The 15,150-nt window shown below is 30.7% G+C and overlaps 1 protein-coding gene, 1 long non-coding RNA gene and 1 pseudogene across 2 annotated transcripts; 2 read left to right on the forward strand and 1 right to left on the reverse strand.

Moving 5' to 3' along the window:
- Window positions 1-5,108: 5,108 nt before the first annotated feature.
- On the forward strand, window positions 5,109-6,885 carry LOC107902820 (vacuolar-processing enzyme gamma-isozyme-like; annotated as a pseudogene).
- A 583-nt stretch (window positions 6,886-7,468) lies between these two features.
- Window positions 7,469-11,264, reverse strand: LOC121217547 (uncharacterized). The gene is made up of 3 exons (XR_005913655.1): window positions 10,580-11,264; window positions 9,602-9,699; window positions 7,469-8,389 (listed from the first exon to the last, which is right to left on the reverse strand). It is a non-coding gene; the product is annotated as an uncharacterized lncRNA (long non-coding RNA).
- On the forward strand, window positions 8,487-13,196 carry LOC121217546 (L10-interacting MYB domain-containing protein). The gene is made up of 4 exons (XM_041093161.1): window positions 8,487-8,620; window positions 9,484-9,534; window positions 11,959-12,306; window positions 12,414-13,196. The coding sequence occupies exons 3-4, from the start codon at window positions 11,959-11,961 to the stop codon at window positions 12,750-12,752; spliced, it is 687 nt and encodes a 228-aa protein (XP_040949095.1). The 5' UTR covers window positions 8,487-8,620; window positions 9,484-9,534; the 3' UTR covers window positions 12,753-13,196.
- The last annotated feature ends 1,954 nt before the right edge of the window (window positions 13,197-15,150 follow it).

Here is a 15,150-nt window from a genome sequence, read left to right on the forward strand (position 1 = left end):
ATAGAATAAAGGACAAAAATCTAGAAATTTTTGTTCATGTAGTTTAGTATTAACACTGAACCTTGTTGCTTAGTTTTACATAAATATGCTTGTTGGGTGTAAACGAATAAATGAATAAAAGTCCGGATAAGATTGTATGAAATGTTTTTAACATATGTGTTGAATGATTCAGACAATGTTCCTATGTTATCTAATAACATTCTCTTTCCTTTCTCTCGTGAGATGGAATGTGAATAAATATATATGCCATCCAATTAATTACTGGAGAGAGATCAAATAATCGTTACGGTCCATAGAGATGCCACCCGAGACGTCCTACTGTTAGTATCGCCTGAATGATTCAGACATTGTTCCTTGCTATAAAGATTGCAGCACATTCAATCCCATTTTACTTAATCTCTCTTTGGTGGGCTCTTAGAGTTTTGATCCCATTAGGTCGATTCTATATGAGAATTCTTCACCAAAGCTTTCGGAGATTATTTATTCACTCATTAGTCATTACAAGTACAAACATAGTAAAACCATAAGTAAAATATAATGCAAAACAATTACATAAGTTAAAGCATAAACAGATTAAGAACGACACCGGCATATCAAGCATAGTAAAACCATAAGTAAAATATATTTATTATTTTCATTTTATAACTATTTTCATAAATAAATTATCTAATTTATTAGAAAATTAATCTTTAAAATTATTAAATAAACAAGCGTTTAGGAATTCTTTAACTTAAATTATAACTTACAACTGTATAATAACAATCACGATCGGCCGTTACATATTTAAGACTTCAAAGTTCCTAAAATCATTTCTTTTAATTAAGCCAAAATTTCATTACAAATTTAAGAGAATGAGATGATAACAGAATCTTGTATTTCTTGAACTCTTATATTTAATACGCCAACAATGATGTATATGTTGATAAAAATAATGTAAATTTTCTCAAGCCACCATAGAGTAGTTTATAGTATATATGAAACCAACTTGGACCAATGTCTATTTTATGAAGCCACGATAGAGCTACATTTTATTGTTATTATTACAATATTAAGGGAAATGATAATATTGAGAGAAAGAGAAGTGTTAGATCATAGAATTACATTCACCCATTAATAGAAGGGTCTTTTGTCTCCAAATCAAACACTCTAAAGATTCCTTCTACTTAGAGGTGTCCGACGGTCCGCCTGAAATATGAAAGGGTTTGGGTAAAAATATATGTCCAAAATATGGGCTTGGGTAAAAAAATGAGGCCCGTTTAGAAATGGGCATAACTTTTTTGGCCCGGGCCCGGCCCGACTCGGCCAAATATAATAAATATATTTATTTTTTTAATTTTTTTAATTTTAAAATATTTTTTTTAATTTTAAAATATTTTTAAAATATTTTTAAAATACTTTTTTAAATTTTTAAAAATAATTTTTTGGTATTTTATTAAAAAAATGGGTCGGGCTGGGCCGGACCCGGGACCCGGGTTGAATTTTTTATGGGCCCGGCCCGGCCCATTAGCACCTCTACTTCTACTTCATATAACCAATTTAGACAATTGATCAAAGGGATTTTTTTTATGTATATAAATTTGATTATTAAATCTTATAAAACCCTGAATTTTGGATTTGACGTAGTGCAATCTGTTTTATTACTTTTTAGAATGTATTTGATTTAAACTAAAATATATATAATACGTATTTAATTTCTTAATATTGAAATTTATTTGTATATATTATTTTAATGTAATTACTTTACATTTGTTTATATTTATATAAAGGATAATTATTGTGTAGGTTGATAGTGAATTTTTTTTAAATTTACCAAGTGGGATTAAGAGAAATCAAATTATGATATTAGTATTTATAAATTGTGGGTTTAACATCAACATTTTAATTTGACATTTTTTAATCTTTTTATTTTTTTAATTTAAAATTTCAATCCTACTCAAATTATATTTTTTAAAATCTTTTAAGTTAATTATTTTTTATTTTTAGAATTTTATGTGTAGACATATTATCACATGATATTAACTTGTTATTTTCACACAATATTCGCAAAAAAAAATTAGTTAATGAATTCAATGATTACCATTTGATTAAAATTGAAATTTTAAATTTCGAGAAGTTTAGGGATTAAAAATAAACAAATTGGAGAATAAGAACTAAATTCACAACTTACACATAGTACAAGAATAATAGCAAGATTTGATCTAGCAAATTTAAATGCTATCGTTTGGATTGAGAATGAAATTTCAAAATTTAAAAAGTACAATGACCATAATTGACTAAATTATAGTAATCCATAACTTGCGCATGGTATAAGAACTACTAGAAATATTTGACCTTAAAAAAACATAACACATTTCATTAGATTGTATTTAAAGGGCTTTATTACAAAGTTGACCCCTAAATTATATTATTTTTTCATTTAGGTACCTAAAGTTTTTTTTGTTGTCAAAAGTGTACTTAAACTATCAATTTTGTCTTATTTTACCCAAAACAGGTTCACATGCCATCTTTTTATTGGTTGGTATCGTGATTTAGGGGTAAAATGAGACAAAATGATCATTTAAGTACCTTTTGACCAAAAAAAAAACTTTAGGTATCCAAGTGAGAGAAACAATATAATTTAGACAAATTTTGTATTTAAGCATATTTAAATAAATTCTCTAGCTTGTTTTAACGAAATTAAAAAAATCAATATCAATCTACCAAATAATACTTTATATAAAAGTTTATAATTTAATTAATTAAAATATACATTATATTATGAAGTAATATTTAATGTAATATTTTATTTACAATTTAACCCTTAAACTATATCTCCCTTTTTATATTAATATTCATTTTTTTCTCATATTAATACATTAACTTTACTTCTGACATTCGATTCCATCTATTTGAATTAACACAATTAAAAAAAACCAATCAACCATGTAGAGCCAATCAAAGCATCCCACGTGCCATTTCATACACGTCATCATTCATATGGAATTAATATATTATATATTAAACAAATTAAATTATTTTTTATTCTCTCTTTCCCCACCCACGTTCTCTGTCTCTCTCCGCTTCTTCTTCAAATCAAAAGCCATTTTCATCTCCTCTAGCAAACATGAAAAATATGTTTAAATCTACCGTGCGAAATTCATCACTGTTGAGAAGAGAGCCATCAAAATTCGACCAATCAAATGAAAGCTTGGATTTTCCATGATTGAATAAAGAAATAATAAAAGAAAGAAAGAGTTTAGTTGAATCAAGGATTTGAGTTTTTTTATTTTTTATTGACAAGCAGTGCTTGAGTTGAGATCTGAAGATTTGCTATTTGGCGGATACTAACTATTAAAAGGATATGATATGAAAAATATTATTTATCAAATGTGGGAAGCAATATAATATGAAAAAGATTATTTATCAAATTATTATGACATTAAAAATATTTTACATGTCTTGAAATTTATTGGGTCAGTTTTTTTTATTTAAAACCGTCATGAATAAAGCCTTGATGTAATGACGACCTATAATTTTATAGGCAGTCAAAATTTCAAAATAATTACACATTATCAAAAATAAAAATAAATGATTTTTTATTTCAAATTTTATAATTTCCAATACAATATTGAAGTGAATAAATAAATTTACTTCTCATCATTGTTAACTGATTCCAAAACATTCAATATTCATCCATACAATATGCAGACGTTGAATTGAAGTCCCGTACTAAATAATTATGAAATCTGTATTTAAAAATTTTAAAGTCTGTCTTAAATAATTATACCAAAATTTTATTGATCGAGATTATTTTTTAAATTTTCAAAATTTTAGGAAATTAGCAACCAATTAAGGATTAATAATTGATAGGTGAGACTTCTTAATTTTTTTAGGAGAAATGATTGAATCACTTATATAAATGATTTATGTTAAAATATTCAACTAAAATTAGATTATGGCCATTAAAAAATAACTAAATATAAAAAATTTACAATATCGATACCAACATGAAGAATAAATCTCAACAAAAAAGTCACTCATTATTCTTTTAAAAATCTAATTTATTTAATTTAAAATTATTTTTTTGCAATTTAATTAATATTCATTTAATTCGTGACATTATGAGTGTAGTCAATAAATTTATTTAAGAGATTGAGGTATAATTATAAAAGGTTGAAAGCAAAAAAAATTAAACTTTGCATTAAAAAGAATTAAATTACATTATTAAATTTTGGATTAGCCAAAAATACAAATTTTTATCTATTTAAGAGTTGAAATGTTGAATTTAAATTATTTAAGTTTAAAAGAAAGTTATCTCATTTAACCAAGGAGTGAAGACCTCTATTTGCTATTGGCTTAGCCACCGAACACAATAACTCAATTAAATTAATTTCTTGAACAACGCCTTACAGAAAAACCAGATGGGACTCGGTGGGTCCGCGAAAAAGCCCACGCAACTCAACAATACCTCCACTTGACTTTTTCATCATTATCATCATAACCGTCCATTACAAACGGGTTTGAACATCGACGTTCCAGATGCAATCGAGCATTTCCATAATTTTCTTTCTGAAATGTAGTAGTTCTACTTATACATGCTCTTTTTCTTTTTTCGCCGTAAACTACTTATACATGCTGCTACTGTATATATCTGAGCTGAAGTGCCAGTGCCAGTGCGCAGAGTAATGACTTTTGCATTATCACCAAAACCAGTTTTTTTATGTTTTTCTAATTTAAATTTGATCAAAGATTGGCCAAATTATGGCTCTTCTCGTGGCTGGTGTGATTCTTCTTCTACTATGGCTGATTGGATTCGTTTCCGCCGGTGGAGATGCCAACGGAGACGTCCTTCGGTTACCGTATGAAGCTTCGAGGTTCTTCCATCGAAGCGACGATGACGAATATGATGGCACCAGATGGGCGGTCCTGATAGCTGGATCTAAGACATATCAGAATTACAGGCATCAGGTCATAAATTCTTCTCCATATATGTATATATGCCGCTTCACTTCAAAAGGTTCTAATTTGTTAACAAAGTTTAAACTTCTTCAGGCTGATGTTTGTCATGCTTATCAACTCCTGAGAAAGGGCGGTCTGAAAGATGAAATCATGAAAATATAATAGTCTTCATGTATGATGATATCGCTTACAATGTACAAAACCCCAGGCCTGGAATCATCCTTAACAATCCTAATGGCGCTGATGTTTATAAAGAAGTTCCAAAGGTCTGTTCTTTCCTAGCTACTGTTTTGTTTTTAAACAACGTACGTTGATTAATAATTGTACAATTTCTGATTCTCATTGTTGCATAATTGGTGTTTTTATGCAGGATTATACCGGAGAAAATGTCACTGTTAACAACTTTTTCAATGTTATCCTCGTATTGCGCCTTAGCTTTATAGTATAAGGTTTTTAGCTTGAAATTTAATACTAGCTTTTACAGCTACTAAGATTCATTCTTGTGTTAATTCAGGTATGCCTGACGACAGTTTTATTTACGCTGACCAACTTATCGAGCTTTTAAAGAAAAAACATGCTTCAGGAACTTATAAAGGCTTTGGTAAATTGTTGTGGTTAATAATTCCCGGTTGCTGGACCCATTATCCATCATTTTGGTGACATTTTAGTGTGTTGTCTACATGCAACTTTGTAGGTATTCCACCTTGAAGCTTGTGATTCAGGAAGTATCTTTGAGGGTCTTCTTCCTGAAGGTTTGAATATCCATCCACGACAGCATCGAACGCAAGCGAGAATAGCTTTGCAGCCTATTGTCCTGGAGGTGACCCAAGTGCTCCCCCAGAGTACCATCAGACCTGTTTGGGAGACTTATACGATGTTGCTTGGATGGAAGACAGGTATGGATTCAACATCTTCAATTGATTTCATACCTCCATCTTGTCACAATCTAAATATTTGATGGACAAATATAAAAAGTCTAGAGACTAGAGGTTGGTGATATACGTTAACACTTTTAATATTCTGTTTCTGTTTCTTTTGAGCAGCGACGCACATAATTTGCGGGCAGAGACTTTGCAGAAGCAATATGAACTTGTAAGGTTTTTAAAATTGTATTCGGATGATCTCTTCCTTCCTCAATGTGATTTTTTTTGCTGATAGCGGTAATCATTTTATCCTTGTGTGGTTTAGATCTAAGAACGGTCCATCTAATTTCCTTTAACATCGAATATATGTTCCCTATGGCTCCATTTTTTATGTCCTAATGTGTCCGACAAACCATATGGTTTTGCTGTTGAGATCTCTTATGCAATTTCATTTTGATGGCTTCGGCAGGTAAAAAAGCGGACTACCAGGTCCCACGTTATGCAATACGGTGATATAGCGCTTAGCAAGGATGCTCTCTTTGCATACTTTGGCACAAATCCTGCAAATGATAATTTCACATTCGTTGACGTCGACTCCTTGCAGCCACCAACAGCAGTTGTTAACCAGCGTGATGCTGATCTTGTGTATTTTTTGGAGAAGGTTTATCTCTAATGCCTTTTTTTTTTATGAAAATATAAATTAGTCGCGTATACATATATCAGACATTCAGCAATGGACATGAATTTACAGTATCGCAAGGCACCTGAAGGCTCTGCTGAGAAGACTGAAGCTCAAAAGCAGCTTGTTGAAATTATGTCTTGCAGAATGCGCATAGACCACAGTGTGAAACTCATCGGCATGCTCTTATTCGAAAGAGCCCCAGAAGTACTGAACACAGTTTGACCAGCTGGACAACCTCTTGTTGATGACTGGAAATGCCTTACAGAAATGGTAATATTTTCGATCCTCAGCTTCTCTTTTCGTCACTTTATAGTTTGCCTAGCTACTTGAGAAGACACTTTGCTATGTTCACCTACACAGGTGAGAACTTTTGAGACACACTGTGGAAAGCTAACCCGGTAAGGGATGAAACACACGCGTTCCTTTGCAAACATCTGTAATGCCAGAATTCAGACCGAACAGATGGTTGAGGCATCGGCACAAGCTTGTGCCAGCATTCCGATCGGCCATTGAAGGGTTCAGTGCATAAATATAGAAATAAAAGGGGAAAATAACTGGAAGTGATTGTTCATATAATTTAGTATATACTCTGAACCTTTCTGCTTAATTTTAAGTAAATATGCTTCAGGTATAAACATATATTTAAATGATCATGTCAAAAGAAAAAAGGTACGCATATAATTGTATGAAAACTGTAGCACATAAGTTCAATGGTTAAGGCAATGTCCCTATGCTATCTAACGTTCTCTTTCCTTTCTCTTTTTCGTACTAAACAAGCCTGTGAAAATTATTCAATAAGACAGACACAAAAACAACGCAAAACCTTGGTTTCATTTTGAACTGATAACAAAATTTTTAAGACGTTTAATTCGTGCATGGTGTGTTTTGCATGTGTTTGTGTTTTGGTCGTGTAAATATTAGCAATGACCTGCCAGCATACAAGGAAATACATCATAGCATTTGCAGTATATCAAAGCATCAGTCAGGCAACAACATCAGTGAGAGAACACACAGCAACAGAATTAAAATTTAAAACCAAACTTTAAACATCTATTCTTTAACGATGCCCACTGTGAAAAAAAATTCTTAATCACAAAATAACGTACATAGCATTGCATTGATACCTAAAAATCATGTCATTTTATCTTTTATTTTTTTAAAGTAAAAACCATATCATTTTATTCAACATAGAAATACACTAATTTATATGTTTAAATCACAAAACAATCAAGCATAAGCATGTCTGACATATAGTATGAGAGATTAGTAGTAATTAGGTAAAAGTACCATGGAGTATTTTATATTAGGAGTTAAATTTTATTTTGTTTTCTCTATTAAAAAAAATGAGCAAATTAGTCCCTCTACATTAGATCAAAAAGTAAATTGGTATTTCTATTAACAATTTCATCCATTTCTATTATTAAAAACTGGTTTATTTATATCAGCATAAGGCACACGTGGCACACCATATGTAATTATCTAGTTATTTTGTCAGCTATACCAATTTTTAACCACAGAAATAGATGAAATTTTTTAAAAAATAATGAATTTACTTTTTAATCTAACATGCATGAATTAATTTATCTATTTTTTAGGAAAAAAGACAATCTATAATTTAACTCCTAGTATAAAAATTTTTATGATACTTTTACTATAGTAATTAATTGAACATAAAGATTAGTACAACATTTTGAGTTAGACCGACCAAACTTGATTAATTATATAAAATGTTAATGACATATATAGGTTTAGCTTGACTCAGGCCTCCTTTGGTTTACCAGTGAAGACCAGTGTGGTGCAGTGAGGGATAGTAAACTCACTGGTATGCTGTTTGGTTCAACAGCACAATGCAGTGAAAACTTATTTCAGCCACACTGATATGCTGAAAACAGGCTGGAGGATTCAGCTGCAGCGAAAGCCAGTACAATTGTAGGTATTTTTTTGAGACAAACATACCCATACTTTTATTTATTATTTTACCATTTTAGCCTTGAAACTTAAATTAATTTCTTCCCCAACCACAGTTGTTTTCAAATTTGGGAACGGAACAGCCATTTTCTTTTTCATATTTGTGAAGTAAAACACTAATTTCTCCCCTCTTTTTTGCTTTGTTCTTGATTGTGGCTGCTTTTTGAAGGTATTTTCATTAATTTCTTGTTATCTCTAGTTCTGGCTTCTTCTACTCTTCTTTGTCACAGTTGTTATTATTATTACTATTATTTTTGAGAACGAAACAACCATTTTCTTTTGCAACACTGATTTCTCCCCTCTTTTTTGCTTTGTTTTTGGTTGTGGCTGAGGTATTTTCATTAATTTCTTATTATCTCTAGTTCTGGCTTCTTCTACTCTTCTTTGTCGCAGTTGTTAGTCCTTTTGACTATTGATGTTGAAGCAGTAGATTAATGATCTAATGTTTTAGAAGTGTATTTGGTTAATTTTTTATCTGTTTGCTGAGAAATGTGAGCTTAAAAAAAGAACTTTTACCATTTCTGTTTTGTTATTATTGCACTCAAATTTAAAACCCTGAACAGCAAAAAATGAGCTTAGTTGAATTTGGAGAATTGAAAAGAAAATAGACTTCGGCCTTGATGGGGTTGAGTTTTTGGAAGTACATACAAATAATTCTTTGTTTGTTTGCTAATAAATATGAGGAAAAGCAAGATGAACTTTTCCCATTTCTGTTTTCTTCATATGAGCCTATTTTGATTTTCTTTGGGACTTAAATTTGAAGTCCTGAACACCAAAACTAAACTTAGTTGAATTTGGTTAATTGAAAAAATATATGGGAACTGAAAAAAAAACAAGTCATTGTTGTGTTGATGGGATTGAGTTTTTAGAAGTGCATTGGGATAAATTCTTTGTTTGTTTGCTATGAAAAGTGAGAAGAAAATGAACCTTACAATTAAATAAATTCTTTGTTTGTTTGTTATGAAATGTGAGAAAAAAAAGTGAGCTTAGTTCAACATTCAATATTCTGTTCTTATGATTTGTGTCTTGCAGGTTGGAGGCTCTGAGGTGCCTACTTCATTTGTTAGTGTAGAAGCAGGCAAGGTATGTATTTGAAATAGTGAAACTTGTTTAAAATCGTGTAACTGCGAGGAAAAATGTAAAATCTTACCTACAAGTTTGATGTCTGTGTTATCAACCAACCATTGTGTCCCATCTTTCTTAAATCCTGTGAAGTCTGAAGTAAACTCTATTTTATGCATCAGCCTCCTGAAAATGAAAACATATCAACAATTTTAAGCCATTTCTGTAGAACAAAACAAAAGTCAATCCTATCAAGTAGTATCACCATTATTAAAGACATCTGATATTGTCATGCTTCAAAAATACTCTTGATAGGAGCCCACTCAACTATATTCGCTTCATGCATATGTAAATGCAGACAAATGAAAGTCATTACTCCGAAACAAAAGTCATTTCACATGCATAGTTCATGCTTTTCTAAGCTGATCATGCTAACTTTCATAAGCCGAAACACTAGTAAAAGTCATTACTCCAGCACTTTCAATTCACATTTACAATCAGTAATCCAAATATACCACATCTAGAACAATTTATCAATTTAATTTATATTCAACAAGTACTATTAAAATTTTAAATCTGAAACTAAGAAGGAACAAAGTTTTTTATTACAAAGAGATAAAAAAAACAAAAGAAAAAAGAGAAGAGAGTGGAAGGTCAAACTTTATCAATGGCATGGGTTCTTAAAAAATTATTTGATAACAAAGTAGCTTCTTTTTATTGGGAAATCTGGGTATTCTTTCTCAAGTTTGCTGAGAGAGAAAGAAATGGCAATAATTTTTTTTTCTTTTAACTTTATTGTGTTTTGGTTTAGTTTACAATACTTTTATGTTTGTTTCCCAAGAAAATTTCAAATAAGCTGAGAATTATGGAATTCATTTTATCAAAAACTCTTGTTCTTATTATTTATATCTAAATTTCTATCATAAAAACTCAAATTCCATAGCTTTCTAAACCATAGCAGATTATCAATTAGTCACTATAACAAAAATTATCAAGTGGGTTTTGAAGAGAATTAAGCAAGGAGTTCAAAACTACTAAAATGTAACAAAATTAACTAGAAATTCACCTTGAATTTTGATCTCAAATTGCCGAAATTTCAAAGCTTTTCTTCTCCAACATTCGGCTCCCCAAAAGATGAACATGCAAGCACTAACATTTTTGTGTTTTGTTTTATCAATATTGGAGTTATTACTAATTTACTATATTAGCCTTTCTAATTGATTTTAAACCGGCACATATAGCATGGACATATACGGCACTCATCAAATTAAAAGGGTTATTTACCAATTAAGTACTTAAGATCAATCTTCACTAATAATTTCATCTTAACAATCTCCAAATTACCGTCTATGCTTTTGTCTAAGGTTAATTTACAACATAAGCACTCAAAGTTATAAAACCAATCCAATTCGGCACTAAAATGAATGCATGCATGGCTTTCTAATTTTTATGTTTTATAATACTTACAATAATAATTATCTTACCAAAATAAACTTAAATAACATATAAAAAAAATCATGCATAATGCCATTTAAATTATTATTCTACCGTCCATTACAACTAAATGGTTTAATAACCATGCAAACACTTTAATTAATAAAACCACATACAATTCAATCCTATTAAAACTGCCCTCAATATTTTCATAATTTGCAATCATATCCTTTTTAATTAATTAAGCACACAAACCTTAAAATTTAAACACGAGTTACCTGTTAGTGTTAAGTGTTTTAAAAAGCACACGATGTACTCCTCTGGTAATTTTCCCTGGAAGAAGAGAGGAACTAAAGACACTCAAATTGTAGACTATGACAGTAAAGATAATTTTTAGTGACACCAATGATGAAAACTAGAGAAAATTATCTCAAAAATGCAAAAATAAAAGCTAAAAATAACCAAAATATCTCATAAAGTTTTTTTCAAACTTATAAAAAAAATGCTAGTAAGTACAAAAAGTATAGAAACAACAGTAGCATGAAACCACAAAACAAAGTCCTTTAAAGTCAGAGCTCAATCAATTGATCACTAAAGCCATAAACTTGCAATCAAATACAGTCACAAACTGCACATCCATGACCATGAATACTTCAAATGTCGATGAAAAAAATCAAAAGTTACCATGATGTTTAAAGCATGAGTTAGATAGTCTTGAACACCATCTTGCCAAAGCTCATCAAGGTGATTTTACAATACATACATAGCCTAATCCTAAGTTGTAAAACCATCTTAATAGTTTGCTGAACCAAGTAAAACAGAACTAAGGTTGTGGTTGGGGAGGAGGGCCCTGATGAGCTTATTTAGGATCTTTGAGAATTTTTTCTTTAGTGTTCATCTTATGGCTTTCATCCATTCGTGATGTACTATTCTTATTTTTTATGAAACTATATTATTATATCTAATTATATATTTATGGTCTATTGACATTTAAAATCAAAATAATAATAGATGGTAAAGACACGAAATTTTGTGGAGGGAGATAGTAGCTTAGCAACAAAAGCTGTTTGGGACGATGAGTTGACGTTGATATTTTGTGAACTTTGCGTAAATGAAGTCAATGCTGGCAATAGACCGACAACTCATCTAAACTCAAAGGGATGGGAAAATGTCATTGCTCTTTTTCAAGCAAAAACACAAAAAAATTATAGAAAACCTCAATTGAAAAATAAGTGGGATACATTAAAAAAGGAATGGAGGTTATGGAGGGAGTTGCTTAAGGAATCTACAGGTATTGGATGGTGTCCATTGAAAAAGACGGTCGATGCTACTGAAGAGTGGTGGGCTGAAAAAATACAGGTTAATGTTAACTTTATCATTATTTTAATGCATAAAGTTTATTAAAATTAATAATTTACAGTTATAAAAATATTAGTATAACATTTAACGTTTAACATATTATGTAGGAAAATCTTGATTTTAAAGGATTTAAGAAGAAAGGAATTGAACCACGATTGAATGAGTTAATGTGGCAAATGTTTGGTGGCATTGTAGCCACTGGAGAGAACGCATGGGCACCTTCGTCTGGTGTTCTTCCACGTGGGGTTCCTATGGGAGATGATGCACCTAATGAGGGATTTGGTGATTCAGATGAACATAGTAACGAGAATGAAGGTATTCCCCTGATGAGGTACCATCAAACCCTTCTCATGGAATCCCTAATCGAAGAAAGGAAACACTTGGGGTTGTACACGGTAAGGGAAAAAAATCAAGTTCAAGTAGAAAATCATCAAGAAATACATTAACTACTCAGATTGAGAAATTGTGTGAGAGTATGGCTAGTCCAAGGAAGTCAGTGAACGAAATTATTTTTCCTCACTTTCAATATACTATTTCAAATGCAATGGATGCTTTGCGTGCTTTGGGAGATGAAATTCCAAAAAGAGATGAACTGTACTATTTTGCCACCAAAATGTTCCAAATACCGGTGAAACGAGAAATGTTTTTGAACTTAGATCCAGATGATAGGGTTTGGTGGCTTCGACGTGAGTATGCTGAACAAAATCCAATTGCATCATTTTCATCCTTGGTAGCAACATCCCCATTTCCCTTCCAACCATACCATCAACCACCTCCACCATCAGCTCCTTAGAAATATTATTGTAATATAACTATACTACTTTTTTATATGTAAGACTAATGTATGCTACTTTGTATGTTTGGTATTTTTATGTTATGCTTTTAATCAAGTTTCTGTGTTGTATAGAATGTCACGAGATTTTAAAAGATTTATTTTCATTTGATTACTTTTTCAGGTTATGGATGAATTTAACAATATGTATAATAGTTTTGATATGAATTATGATACATCTGAATTAAGTGAAGAAGCTCAACGAAGAATAGCCACAATTGTTACCCAAGTTGAGCACAACAATTATCATAATGAGGAAGAATATGTGTTAAGCAGTGTATTGGTACACCATGAAACTTATTTCACTATGCAACCGCGTATGGATTCAAATTATACTGGTCAAATGTGGGTGGACGAAGTATTAAATGGGCACGATGATCGTTGCATGATTAGTTTTAGAATGCCAAAAAATATATTTCACAGATTGTTGCATGATTTGCAAACAAATTATGGCTTAAAGAATGGGAAAGTATCGGCGATGGAGAAGTTAGCATTATCATTGTACATTCTTGGAAATAGGGAATCAAATTCAAATGCAACAGAGCGATTTCAACGATCTGGGGAAACTGTTAGTCGAATTTTTACTGATATGTTGCATATATTTGCTAGAATGGGAATAGACACGATTAAACCCATTGAAGGTCAATTCGAGGAAGTACCGAACCATATTCGACATGATACAAGATATTGGCCTCACTTTAAGGTAAAATTTACACAATCTTTATATTTTTAAAACATAAATTATTTCTAACTTTTATCTCATTACTTGTATTTATTTTAAAGGATTGTATTGGGGCCATAGATGGAACACACATAAAAGCATGCATTTCGCCTTCTTCTCAAATACCTTATATCGGACGGAAAGGTGAACCAACTCAAAATATTATGGCAGCTTGTGACTTCAACATGTGCTTTATTTTTGCATTTCCTGGTTGGGAAGGAACAGCACATGATAGTAGCATTTTTTTGCAAGCACTTAGAAAGCAAGAGTTGAAGTTTCCACACCCTCTACCAGGTCGAACTTTAATTTTTTAATTACTTTTTATATAAAAAATATTTTTAATTTATTTTTAAACTTGATATTATGTTTTACTTTTTTTGCAGGAAAATATTATCTTGTGGATTCCGGATATCCACAAATGGCAGGTTTTCTAAGTCCATATAGGGGGGAACGATATCATTTACCTGATTTTCGTCGAGGTAATCATCAAGTATCTGGAAAAAAAAAATCTTTAATCATGCCCATTCTTCGTTACGCTCTGTGATTGAACGAACATTTGGAGTGTGGAAAAAAATGGCCAATATTAAGAGATATTCCAAGTTATTCATTCGACAAGCAAGTTTTAATAGTTATTGCAACAATGGTTTTGCATAATTACATTCGAAGACATGCTTGGTCAAATGATGAGGATTTTCGAGAATTTGAGAATATACCGGACATGCCAGTCTCTTCAAGCCAATTTGACAGAGGTGAATCGAGTTCTTCTAACAGAGAAAGTGACCTTGAAATCACAATGTTAAGGGAAACCATTGCAACTAGTTTAATGAATCAATATTTGTAAACACATTTTGTATCATAACCTAATTTCTAGTAATAATGAAACTTGTTATGTCTTATGTTACTATATTTTTTATTAAAAATCATCCGTTTAGATACTTCAAAATTAGATCCAAGTATAATATTATTATTTATGAAAATAATATTTATCATTGTTATAAAAAATATTTAATTATAACTATAAAAAAATTAAAAATAATTATCATTTTATCTAATAAATAATTTAAATAATTTATATAATTCATTAAAATATTGAAAGATACATTTTAATATTTTATTAAATGAATTTGCATATTTTAATAATTTTAAAAAAATAAAATAATTTAAATAACTTCTATTATATATCAATTCTAATCTGATGTCCTTAATAGTCATTTTTCATTCTCACCTCACCGCTACAGCTGCGTTTGAATCCAAACACACACTCCACCATTGTTTCTAATCTCACCGCTAC

This window comes from Gossypium hirsutum, chromosome D05 (genome assembly GCF_007990345.1).
Source record: "Gossypium hirsutum isolate 1008001.06 chromosome D05, Gossypium_hirsutum_v2.1, whole genome shotgun sequence".
Taxonomy (NCBI): Eukaryota; Viridiplantae; Streptophyta; class Magnoliopsida; order Malvales; family Malvaceae; genus Gossypium; species Gossypium hirsutum.